The sequence below is a fragment of the Salvelinus fontinalis genome, chromosome 37 (genome assembly GCF_029448725.1).
Source record: "Salvelinus fontinalis isolate EN_2023a chromosome 37, ASM2944872v1, whole genome shotgun sequence".
Lineage (NCBI taxonomy): Eukaryota > Metazoa > Chordata > Actinopteri > Salmoniformes > Salmonidae > Salvelinus > Salvelinus fontinalis.
In genome coordinates this window covers 24,191,413-24,203,447 of record NC_074701.1, presented here as the reverse complement: position 1 = coordinate 24,203,447, position 12,035 = coordinate 24,191,413, and the positions used below count along the sequence as shown (strand labels likewise).

The 12,035-nt window shown below is 43.4% G+C and overlaps 1 protein-coding gene across 3 annotated transcripts in view; it reads right to left on the bottom strand.

Annotated features, from left to right (window-relative positions):
* Positions 1-12,035, bottom strand: part of LOC129836401 (glutamate receptor ionotropic, delta-1-like) — a 376,214-nt gene that overhangs the window by 364,029 nt on the left and 150 nt on the right. For 2 of the 3 annotated variants that reach the window (XM_055902508.1, XM_055902510.1), the window contains exons 1-2: positions 11,589-12,033; positions 1,928-2,083 (exon numbers count right to left, since the gene is read on the bottom strand). In XM_055902508.1, the coding sequence (XP_055758483.1) occupies positions 1,928-2,083; positions 11,589-11,667 (235 nt within the window). In that variant the 5' untranslated portion in view covers positions 11,668-12,033. Of the gene's footprint in view, positions 1-1,927; positions 2,084-11,588; positions 12,034-12,035 lie in introns of those variants that run through there. The other variant, XM_055902509.1, reaches the window with a different exon arrangement.

The following is a 12,035-nucleotide window of genomic DNA, read 5'->3' as shown; positions in this document are numbered from 1 at the left end:
CTAACTGACAAAATAAAGGAAACACTTCCGTAAAAGAGGCATATGAAGTATACTGAACAAAAACATAAATGCAACATGCAACAATTTCTAACAATTTACTTAATTACAGTTCATATAAGGAAATCACTGCCCAGTCATGTGAACTCCTAATCTATGGACCCACTGTGGAGCCAGGCCCATCCAATCAGAATTAGTTTTTCCCTACTAAAGGGCTTTATTACAGATAGAAATACTCCTCAGTTTTGTGTAACAAAACTGCACATTTTAAAGTGGCATTTTATTGTATTTTTTTTGCTCATGAAACATGGAACTAACACTTTACATATTGCGTTTATATTTTTGTTCAGTGTATATTGAAAGCCGGTGCTTCCACACAGGTATGGTTGTTGAGTTAATTAAGCAATTAACATCCCCTCATGCTTAGGGTCATGTATAAAAATGCCCAGTTGCCCATTATTTTTGCTACCATGGCTAGAAGAAGTGATCTCAGTGAGTTTGAAAGAGGGGTATCCATGGAGCATAGATGGTTTAAAGTGTGTGTGTGTGTGTGTGTTTTAAAAATGTTTATCCCAGCCCCCATCCCCACAGGAGGCCTCTTACCAGGCCCATCATTGTTTGGATTTTGGTTACAGTTTACGTTTGGGTTTGGGTTACAGTTAGGTAGGGGTGTGTGTGTGTGTGTGTGTGTGTGTGTGTGTGTGTGTGTGTGTGTGTGTGTGTGTGTGTGTGTGTGTGTGTGTGTGTGTGTGTGTGTGTGTGTGTGTGTGTGTGTGTGTGTGTCAGTCACCAGATCTCAACCCAATTGAACACTTCTGGGAGATTCTGGAGCAGTGCCTGAGACAGCATTTTTTAACAAAACACCAAATGATGGAATTAGTCATGGAAGAATGGTGTTGCAGCCCTCCAACAGAGTTCTATACATGGCGCATTGAAGCTGTTCTGGCTCGTGGTGGCCCAGCACCCTATAAAGACAATTTATGTTGATATTTCCTTTATTTTGGCAACCTCTGCGATGTATTGTGATGATGTCAGCTGCTGGGTGACATCATATTTGAACCAAGGGGCCAGGGTTCCGGTCTACAGAAGAAGAACAGTTTTGACTGCTCCTGCAGTTTCGAATCGATACTGCAATTTAACTGATTGACGGCCACATAGAAAAGTCAGATTAGAATATTCATAAAAATACACATTAGTCATCACCTTTGTGTAAATTTTGAGATGTTGAATTATTCAAATAATTGTTGCTGAGGGTTATCCCCCCCCCCCACCATCACTCACAGCCGAAGATATTAACGTTTTATATTCATCCAATGTCTGCCATGTTTGTGGTTGACGTGATGACATCATCGCTGCTCCCTGTGCGCACTGAGTGCTAGCGCGCATGTGATGTTGGTCCGTATAAACTGGACGCATCCTGGATATAGACGGTGAGCATGAGTAGATTACCTTGAAAACAACGGTCGGAAATCTTGGATGCAGTCTCCAGTTTGTATTATACCTCAGTGATTTGAACGGCACTGTCTGACTGACTATGCAAGCTACAGGAGACAAGCACTTTTAGCACTGTGAAGCTGTAGATGTGAATCTACAACATTAAAAAGTGAGATTCAATCTATCCACATTCTAAAGCTGATTATCTGCATCTGAGAAAAGAGATTTAAGTTAATAATCACCAGTCTGAACTTTGACTCAATACTTACATCTAGCTAAGAATTTAAACTGCAATAGATACAACAAACTATGGAAACAAGAAAATTGAAAGGATTTTTCAACAGCCTGCAAGTCTTTAACCACGATAAGAATATAAACACCCTCATGCCATCAGAAACCACAAAGCTGAAATGTTGTCCCCAACCCTCCGGTCCTAAGCAATTAGATATAACAGCAAAGCAATCGATACAAAAAAATATTCTGCCGGGTCACTTACCTTCCTGCACTGCTTGAAATGGGTTGTTAGCCTCGATAGATTTTACAGAGTGGGTGATTTTTTCACTTTGTAGAATGTCGTCGTTGAGACTTAGGTCAGAAATGGCAAGTTGGAAAATTTCGTCATCCCTTCCAGCGTTTTCCTCAAATATGGCACCTGTTGGAGCAAAATAAATCAATATAGGCTCACTTATTTGGTGGGAAAATAAACTGTGAACTGTGCCCATGGTTTTTTCATTCACCAACAGGTTTACTTGATCCAGCATAGTATCTATCCATTTTTAAATGATGATGCAGTTTACACTGAACTACCTTATCGATTGCTCTTTATGGTATATGCGCTATTTGGATGCGGATGCCTAAATCAATAGTATTAAGGCTACGTATTTACTGTAGGCAGAGTGGCTAACCTTGTCAAAGGTTCTTGATAGCCACTCTAGCACAGGCGGGATTACAAATGTTCATAAACGCGTGCAAAACAAATCACTTTCCAGACATGGATCTTTGGTTGGGTCTTTTTCCTATTTATTAGCAGCAAAGATAAACCATAGAACAGTGGAGTGCGGCAGAGTCACAAGCTTTGGCTGTATAGTAGCCTACAAATGTGGAAACTGTCAATGGGATTTATTTCACATATGGACCTGTGAGTAGGCAGGGCAAACCCGTTTTGGTGATTTCTGCTATATAATCAAAATAAATCAATCACAGCACGTTTTTGTACTCATTCAGCAGTTTTTACCTGATTAAGTACAATACCATTGGAAATTAAGATTGAAAGTTTAATTTATATTCCTAAAACTGCAGTTGAACATGATTCTGTCACTGCTTCTTGTAAACATTTTGATAAATAGCCCAACGTCAAAAGACAGTTTTAAAGTGTCCAAATCAATAACCAATATGCAGAAACAATTCAGGATGTATTTGAAAACCTAAACATAAAATGTACTATCTACAGTACACTTGTAACAATTGTAATCATATTGCTTGTATTTGTACAAGGGGCATATGCACTGTTTTTACATCACTGGTTAGAGGACAACCTGCAGAACACAGTCAGCTACGTTTTAGAATGTTGCATTTTGATACGGGGGTCACCAAAACAGAAAGAGAGACGCAACACTGTTTTGTCAATCACTCCTATCGATTATCGCTTTGAAATCAATTAAGCGAGAGGGGGGAGATAAGGTGCACATCCTGTTAAAACTAACACACCTCAAAAAACACACGGAATCTGGGAATAATGTGTACATCACTGTTTAGAGGACAATTTGTAGAAGACAGCTAGCTACATTTTGAAGGGTTGCATTTTGTTTCAAGTGGGTCGCCAACACGATAAGTGTAATGCAACACTTTTACATTTATATTTTGGAATGTCAGATGATGATTCCGGGAGACTGCCATCACACACCACTTTTTATGTTAGTTAACTTCAATGAATCTTGACACAGCAGGGCCGGACTACTACCCCCTTCCCCCCCAAAAAAGTGTTTTGTGTTGCCAGTTTTAAAGCTAATTTCGTGCAATTCTACACATTTTGCCATAATATGATATCTGGGGTCTAACCACCCCTCCTGCCCTGAGGCACGTTCCCTGCGGTAATCCGGCCCTGCGAGCAGTGACAAATGTTGGTTGCTATTTAAGTGATAGTTTGACTTTCAAATATGTGACCCCCAAAAATGTTCATGCCATTTGAGAGTTAGAAAATTAACCCAGCCTGTGACAAAATCAACAGTACAAAACCAAAGATATTGATCTGTTTAAATCAATTGATCTTACGTCATAGTGATGACTATAAACTTTTATACTGATATCGCCAATCTGAGGTAAATCTTGTGTGCAATTCCACTCAATTTTATGGGGTGGAAATGCAAGCTTGTGTACTGTAAGGTACACAGGTACCCATTAGGGAAATTAGCGCAACATAAAATAATGCTATATTGCAAAATAATTCAACATGTCAATTTAAGATGATGGTATATGTTGCCCACTCAAAAACTATTTAAACAATTACATATGTTAGTGCCTTTAAAAAGTATTCATACCCTTGACTATTTCACATTTTGTTGTGATACAGCCTGAATTCGAAATGTATTAAATATATGTTTTTCTCACCAGTCTATACACAATACCCCAGAATGACAAAGTGAAAACATGTTTTTAGTAATTTTTGCAAATTTATTGAAGATGAAATGCAGAAATATCTTATTTACATAAGTATTCACACCCCTGAGTCAATCCATGTTAGAATCACCTTTGGCAGTGATTACAGCTGTGAGTCTCTTTCTGGGTAAGTCTCTAAGAGCTTTGCACACCTGGATTGTAGAATATTTATTCATTTTACATTTCTTCAAGCTCTGTCAAGTTGGTTGTTGATCATTGATAGACAGCCATTTCCAAGTTTTGTCATATATTTTCAAGCAGAAATAAGTCAAAACTGTAACTAGACCACTCAGGAACATTCCATGTCTTCTTGGTAAGCAACTCCAGTGTATATTTGTCCTTGTGTTTTAGGTTATTGTCCTGCTGAAAGGTGAATTTGTCTCCCAGTGTCTGTTGGAAAACAGACTGAACCAGGATTTCCTATAAGATTTTGCCTGTGATTTTCCTGTTTCTTATCCTATTTTCCTGTTTCTTATCCTAAAAAAAACTCCATAGTCCCTGCCGATGACAAGCATACCCATAACATGATGCAGCCACCACAATGCTTGAAAATATGAAGAGTGGTACTCAGTGATGTGTTGTGTTGGTGTCACGCCCTGGCCTTATTATTCTTTGTTTTCTTTATTATTTTAGTTAGGTCAGGGTGTGACATGGGTAATGTTTATGTTTTGTTGGTTTTGGGTGTTTATTTGGTAAAGGGGTTATGGGGTGTAGTAGATGGTTTTGTGTTGAGTGTATATGTCTAGCGTTGTCTATGTTGGTTAGTTATCTAGGAGAGTCTATGGTTACCTGAATGAGTTCCCAATTAGAGACAGCTGATTTCGGTTGTCTCTGATTGGGAGCCTTATTTAGGGTAGCCATAGGCTCTCATTGGTTGTGGGTAATTGTCTATGTAAGAACGTTAGTAGCCTGTATGTTTGTGCACAACGTTTGTAGCTTCACGGTCGTTTTGTTGTTTTGTTGTTTTGTTAAAGTGTTTTTGAGTTGTGTTCCTCTTCATGTTATAATAAAAGAAGATGGCTTATTTTCCAACTGCTGCATTTTGGTCCGTTAATCCGCCACACGATCGTGACAGAATTACCCACCATAGGACCAAGCGGCATGGAAGGCGGCAACAGGACCTACCTACACAGGATTTCTGGAGATGGGAGGACGAATTGGAAGGAAAGGGACCTTGGGCTCAACCTGGAGAATATCGCCTCCCTCGTGAAGAGCTGGAGGCAGCGAAAGCCGAGAGGAGGCGATATGAGGAGGCAGCAAGGAAGCAAGGCTGGAGACCCGTGAGTAATACCCAAAAATTTCTTGGGGAGGGGCTCATGGGGAATGTGGCGAGTCCAGATGGGAGAACTGCGTCAACTTCCCGTGCTTCCCGTGCTTCCTCTAAGAGGGAACCTGAGCCAGTCGGGCTGAGATTGGAGGGGAGCAATGGGAATGATGCAGAGACGGTTAAGGATTTATTGGGGAGGTTGGAAGAGAGTGAAATGAGGGAGCTGCTGTGTTGGTGCGTGAGGCACAAGATCCACCCGACAGAGCGTGTGCGGGATGTGAGGTTACCTGAGTCAGCTCTACATGCTCGTCCTGATGTGCGTGCTAACCGTCTGGAAAGGACAGTCCCACGAACCAGGCCTCCTGTACGCCTCCCTAGTCCTGCACCTCCTATATTAGCCCTATGTACTAACTCTCCTGTGACGGTTCCCAGCCCAGTACAACCGGTGCCTCCTCCACGCACTAGCCTTATGGTGCGTGTCTCCAGCCCTTTACCACCAGTGCCTAAATTACGCACCAAGCCTCCTGTGTATACCCAGAGTCCTGTGCGTCCTGTTGCTGCTCCCCGCATTAGCCCTGAGATGCGTGTCCCCAGTCCGGTACCACCAGTTCCGGCCCCACGCACTAGGCCTAATGTGCGTCCCCAGGGTCCAGTATGCCCTGTTCCTGCTCCCCGCACTAGCCCTGAGATGCGTGTCCCCAGCCCGGTACCACCAGTTCCGGCACCACGCACTAGGCCTAATGTGCGCTCCCAGGGTCCAGTATGCCCTGTTCCTTCTCCCCGCACTAGCCCTGAGATGCGTGTCCCCAGCCCGGTGCCACCAGTTCCGGCACCACGCACCAGGCCTACAGTGCGCCTCAGCCGGCAGGAGTCTGCCGTCTGCACGGCGATGACTGAACTGCCCGTCTCCCCAGCGCCATCTGAGCCATCCGTCTCCCCAGCGCCATCTGAGCCATCCGTCTCCCCAGCGCCATCTGAGCCATCCGTCTCCCCAGCGCCATCTGAGCCATCCGTCTCCCCAGCGCCATCTGAGCCATCCGTCTGCCATGAGCCTGCAAAGCCGCCCGTCTGCCATGAGCCTGCAAAGCCGCCCGTCTGCCATGAGCCTACTGAGCCGTCCGCCAGACAGGAGCCGCTAGAGCCGCCAGCCAGACAGGAGCCGCTAGAGCCGTCCGTCAGACAGGATCTGCCAGAGCCGCCAACCAGACAGGATCTGCCAGAGCCGCCAACCAGACAGGATCTGCCAGAGCCGCCAACCAGACAGGATCTGCCAGAGCCGCCAACCAGACAGGAGCAGCCAGATCAGTCAGCCAGCCATGAGCAGCCAGATCCCTCAGCCAGCCATGAGCAGCCAGATCCGTCAGCTAGCCATGAGCAGCCAGATCCGTCAGCTAGCCATGAGCAGCCAGATCCGTCAGCTAGCCATGAGCAGCCAGATCCGTCAGCTAGCCATGAGCAGCCAGATCCGTCAGCTAGCCATGAGCAGCCAGATCCGTCAGCTAGCCATGAGCAGCCAGATCCGTCAGCTAGCCATGAGCAGCCAGATCCGTCAGCCAGCCATGAGCAGCCAGATCCGTCAGCTAGCCATGAGCAGCCAGATCCGTCAGCTAGCCATGAGCAGCCAGATCCGTCAGCTAGCCATGAGCAGCCAGATCCGTCAGCTAGCCATGAGCAGCCAGATCCGTCAGCTAGCCATGAGCAGCCAGATCCGTCAGCCAGCCATGGACCATCCCTCAGTCCGGAGCTGCAGTCCCTCAGTCCGGAGCTGCAGTCCCTCAGTCCGGAGCTGCCATTCTTCAGTCCGGAGCTGCCACTTATCCTGGTGCTGCCCCTTACCCTGGTGCTGCCCCTTACCCTGGTGCTGCCCCTTACCCTGGTACTGCCCCTTACCCTGGTACTGCCCCTGACCCTGGTACTGCCCCTTACCCTGGTACTGCCCCTTACCCTGGTACTGGCCCTTAGTCCGGAGCTGTCCCTTAATGCAATGGGATTAATGTGGAGAGGGGTCATTTTGAAGAAGCTAAGGAGGTGGTTAGGGACTATGGTGAAGTGGGGACCACGACCAGAGCCGGAGCCGCCACCGTGGAGGGAAGCCCACCCAGACCCTCCCCTAGACTGTGTATGGTGCGCCCGGAGTTCGCGCCTCAAGGGGGGGGTTATGTCACGCCCTGGCCTTATTATTCTTTGTTTTCTTTATTATTTTAGTTAGGTCAGGGTGTGACATGGGTAATGTTTATGTTTTGTTGGTTTTGGGTGTTTATTTGGTAAAGGGGTTATGGGGTGTAGTAGATGGTTTTGTGTTGAGTGTATATGTCTAGCGTTGTCTATGTTGGTTAGTTATCTAGGAGAGTCTATGGTTACCTGAATGAGTTCCCAATTAGAGACAGCTGATTTCGGTTGTCTCTGATTGGGAGCCTTATTTAGGGTAGCCATAGGCTCTCATTGGTTGTGGGTAATTGTCTATGTAAGAACGTTAGTAGCCTGTATGTTTGTGCACAACGTTTGTAGCTTCACGGTCGTTTTGTTGTTTTGTTGTTTTGTTAAAGTGTTTTTGAGTTGTGTTCATCTTCGTGTTATAATAAAAGAAGATGGCTTATTTTCCAACTGCTGCATTTTGGTCCGTTAATCCGCCACACGATCGTGACAGTTGGATTTGCCCCAAACATAACACATTGTATTTAGGACATTAAGTACATTTCTTTGCCACGATTTTTGCTGTTTTATTTTAGTGCCTTATTGCAAACAGAATGCATGTTTTAGAATGCATCTTATTCTGTAAAGGCTTCTTTATTTTCACTCATTTAAGTTAGTATTGTGGAGTAACTACGATGTTGTTGATCCATCCCTGAGCGTTTTCCTTCCTCTCCAGCAACTAAGTTAGGAAAGAAGCCTGTATCTTTGTAGTGACTGGGTGTATTGATACACCATCCAAAGTGTAATTAATAACTTCACCATGCTCAATGCTGCTTTAAAAAAAATATATTTACAATACATGTAGTTGCCCTTCTCTGTGAGGCATTGGTAAACCTGCCTGGTCTTTGTGGTTGAATCTGTATTTGATATTCACTGCTCGACTGAGGGACCTTACAATTATATGTATGTGTGGGATACAGAGATGAGGTAGTCTTAAAAAAATCATGTTAAACACTATTGCACACAGTGCAACTTATTATGTGACTTGTTAACTTCTTATGGCTGCAGGGGCAGTATTGAGTAGCTTGGATGAAAGGTGCACAGAGGTGCCCATAGTAAACTGCCTTCTCCTCAGTCCCAGTTGCTAATATATGCATATTATTCGTATTGAATAGAAAACACTATGAAGTTTCTAAAACTGTTTGAATGATGTCTGTGAGTATAACAGAACTCATATGGCAGGCAAAAACCTGAGAAAAAATCCAAACAGGAAGTGGGAATTCTGAGGTTGGTCGATTTTCAACCAAGACCCTATTGAATACACAGTGGGATATGGATGATTTTGCACTTCCTACGGCTTCCACTAGATGTCAACAGTCTGTAGAATCTTGTCTGATGCCTCTACTGTGAAGTGGGGCCGAAGGAGACAGGAATTAGTCAGGTCTATCATGACCTGACCATGCTTTGACCATGCACATTCACATGAGAGGGAGCTCTGTTCCATCGCACATCTGAAGTCAATGTATATCTCCGGTTGGAACGTTACTGAAGATTTATGTTAAAAACACTCTAAAGATTGATTCAATACATCCTTTGACATGTTTCTACTGACTGTTACGGAACTTTTTGACATTTTGTCTGCTTTTAGTGAACGCGCTTCCTGACGTTGGATTTGTTTACCAAACACGCTAACAAAAATAGCTATTTGGACATAAATGATGGACATTACCGAACAAAACGAACATTTCTTGTGGAAGTGGCAGGCCTGGGAGTGCATTCCGATGAAGATCAGCAAAGGTAAGTGAAGATTTATAATGCTTTTTATGAGTTTTGTTGACTGCACAATTTGGCTGGTAACTGTATGGCTTCGTTTTGTGGCTGAACGCTGTTCTCAGATTATTGAATATTGTGCTTTTGCCGTAAAGCTTTTAAAATCTGACACAGCGGTTGCATTAAGAACAAGTGTATCTTTAATTCTTTGTAAAACGTGTATCTTTCATCAAAGTTTATGATGAGTATTTGTTATTTGATGTGGCTCCCTGCAATTTCTCCGGATATTTTGGAGGCATTTCTGAACATGGCGCCAATGTAAACTGACGTTTTTGGATATAAATATGAACTTTATCGAACAAAACATATATGTATTGTGTAACATGAAGTCCTATGAGTGTCATCTGACGAAGATCATCAAAGGTTAGTGATTCATTTTTATCTCTATTTATGCTTTTTGTTACTCCTGTCTTTGGCTGGAAAAATGACTGTTTGTCTGTGATTTTGCCGTGACCTAACATAATCGTTTGTGGTGCTTTCGCTGTAAAGCCTATTTGAAATCGGACACTTTGGTGGGATTAACAACAAGATTACCTTTAAAATGGTATGAGATACATGTATGTTTGAGGAGGTTTAATTATGAGATTTCTGTTGTTTGAATTTGGCTCCCTGCACTTTCACTTTCACTGGCTGTTGTCATATCATCCCGTTAAAGCCATTTACTGCGTGAGTGTAGCTTCGGTTAAGTTCCCTAGCACTATCTTTGAGAGAGCAAGAGAGAGAGCGAGAGAAAGAGACAGACAGACAGACAGACAGACAGACAGACAGACAGACAGACAGACAGACAGACAGACAGACAGACAGACAGAGACAATTGCACTTGCACGGACACAGACACACCCACATTAATCAAAGCGAGATAACCCAATAGCCACATATACAGACATCCCCACTTGAGATCAACCACAGATATTCCCAGAAACCAAGTGTTGCATAATACAATAAAAAGTGGGATGATTAATTGTATTATCTGGGTCATCCGAGTAAGGGTTATTAGGGTCTATTAATATTAAAACCGCACCGCAATTTCCCTGGAGAATGACCCAGAGGAGAGAGAGAGAGCACCTGCTGCTCCTATTTGGTAAGCAGTGCAATGTGAAATAATACATTATATGTAGGCCTATATGCCGTATGATAAGTACAAAGTAAAGGACACATTTAGGGTATGCAGCTGTAGCTTAATATTATAAAAATGTGTAATAAACTTGTGTTTCGTCTTGATCTTTAAAGGTGGTGCAACTACGCAACAGCATTGTGATCAGTGTTGAGAATATGCCTATTTGTTGAGAATATGCATATCCATTACTCTTGTAAAGAAATAGACTACCATATATTTGCACGCGTGTGTGTGTTTGAGTGAGCGAGCGAGAGAGAGAGAGAGGGCTATGGAAGGTGTGGGATTTATCGTCGAGGTCGGGCATATCAATTCCATTTCATACCAGGTTTTTCAAATAATTTAACTAGTGGTAGTAAAGGCTATCCTTGTTTAGTATTTATGCATGTATTTTATGGAGATCGGGCATCAATGTCAATCCCTCAATCTCTCTTTAACATTCTGTATCATCATGAGTTTATTCTGTCTCCACAATACAATGACAACTCATGCTTTTTAGGTGCTGGAAAACTGGCAGATCAAACATCAAGCATATGTTGGCAGAAAAGCTCCCTCGAGGTTTAGGCTGCACGATCCAATTTAATAACAGTATTGCATCGTTCACAATGAAATGAAAACCTATTGGCAGCCCATCTGTAATGCTATTGATATTGCGGTCACGTTCCATTAAAAGTTAAGGCTTGTGGTCTGATTTAGGAGGGGGAGGGCATAACAATCCGTGAACCGCTCAAGTGACATTGATTCCTCAAAAGCTGATGGGGGAAAAGGCACTGCTACTGGTGAAAATAAATGCCATGTCTTTGCTAAATGATTGATATTTAAGAAATCGATCCACTCCATTTACTTGTTAGCTAGACTTTCTCTGATAGCCTAAAAAAAATGACGTCGGCGAATGTTTACATTTCCTACACCAATGTGGAAATAGGGTTATGTTCAGGAGACTATACCTTAAGTTAACATTGACTGCATCCAAACTTTCAGTATACACTTGATGCAGTTAAAATAGATTATTTATTCCGCAAAACATCCCTGAGGCTGCCCTTCACGCGTTACAGTTACGTGCTTCGCATGCATTTGTCTCTGCTACACAGTGATGGTTCTAGATGTTTCTGAAGCACGTCTCACTAAAACCCGCGCATAGCTGTCCAGGGTCCTTACCAATATGAATGATGGAGTCCGCTCCGGCAGAATTGCATTGCAATATCCAGAGGGAAAGGCAGATCAACAGCAACCCCATTTCTGGCTTTTAGCGAAGCAGCTCATCCAAGCTTCCTCGGCTGTTCGACAATCCAATGGGTCACCACAAACAATGTCCAAAAACGATACAAATCACAACTGTCATTCAGAAGCCTCAAAATGAAGGAAACACTAAATAAAAACTATATTTATAACAAGGGAAATAACTGTTTTAAACGGAAAGTGAGGGGGAAATAAGGGAAGAAAGGTTGGGAAACCCGTGGTTGTATTCAGACAGCTACTGAGCCCGGCGTTCCGTCTCTCGCTCTCGCCTTCTCCAGCGCTCACTGTGTCTAAAAGCATGGCAAGCTGCAAAAATGCGGAGGGACACCCCCCTGTAATCACAGAGAGAGAGAAAAAGAAAGAGAG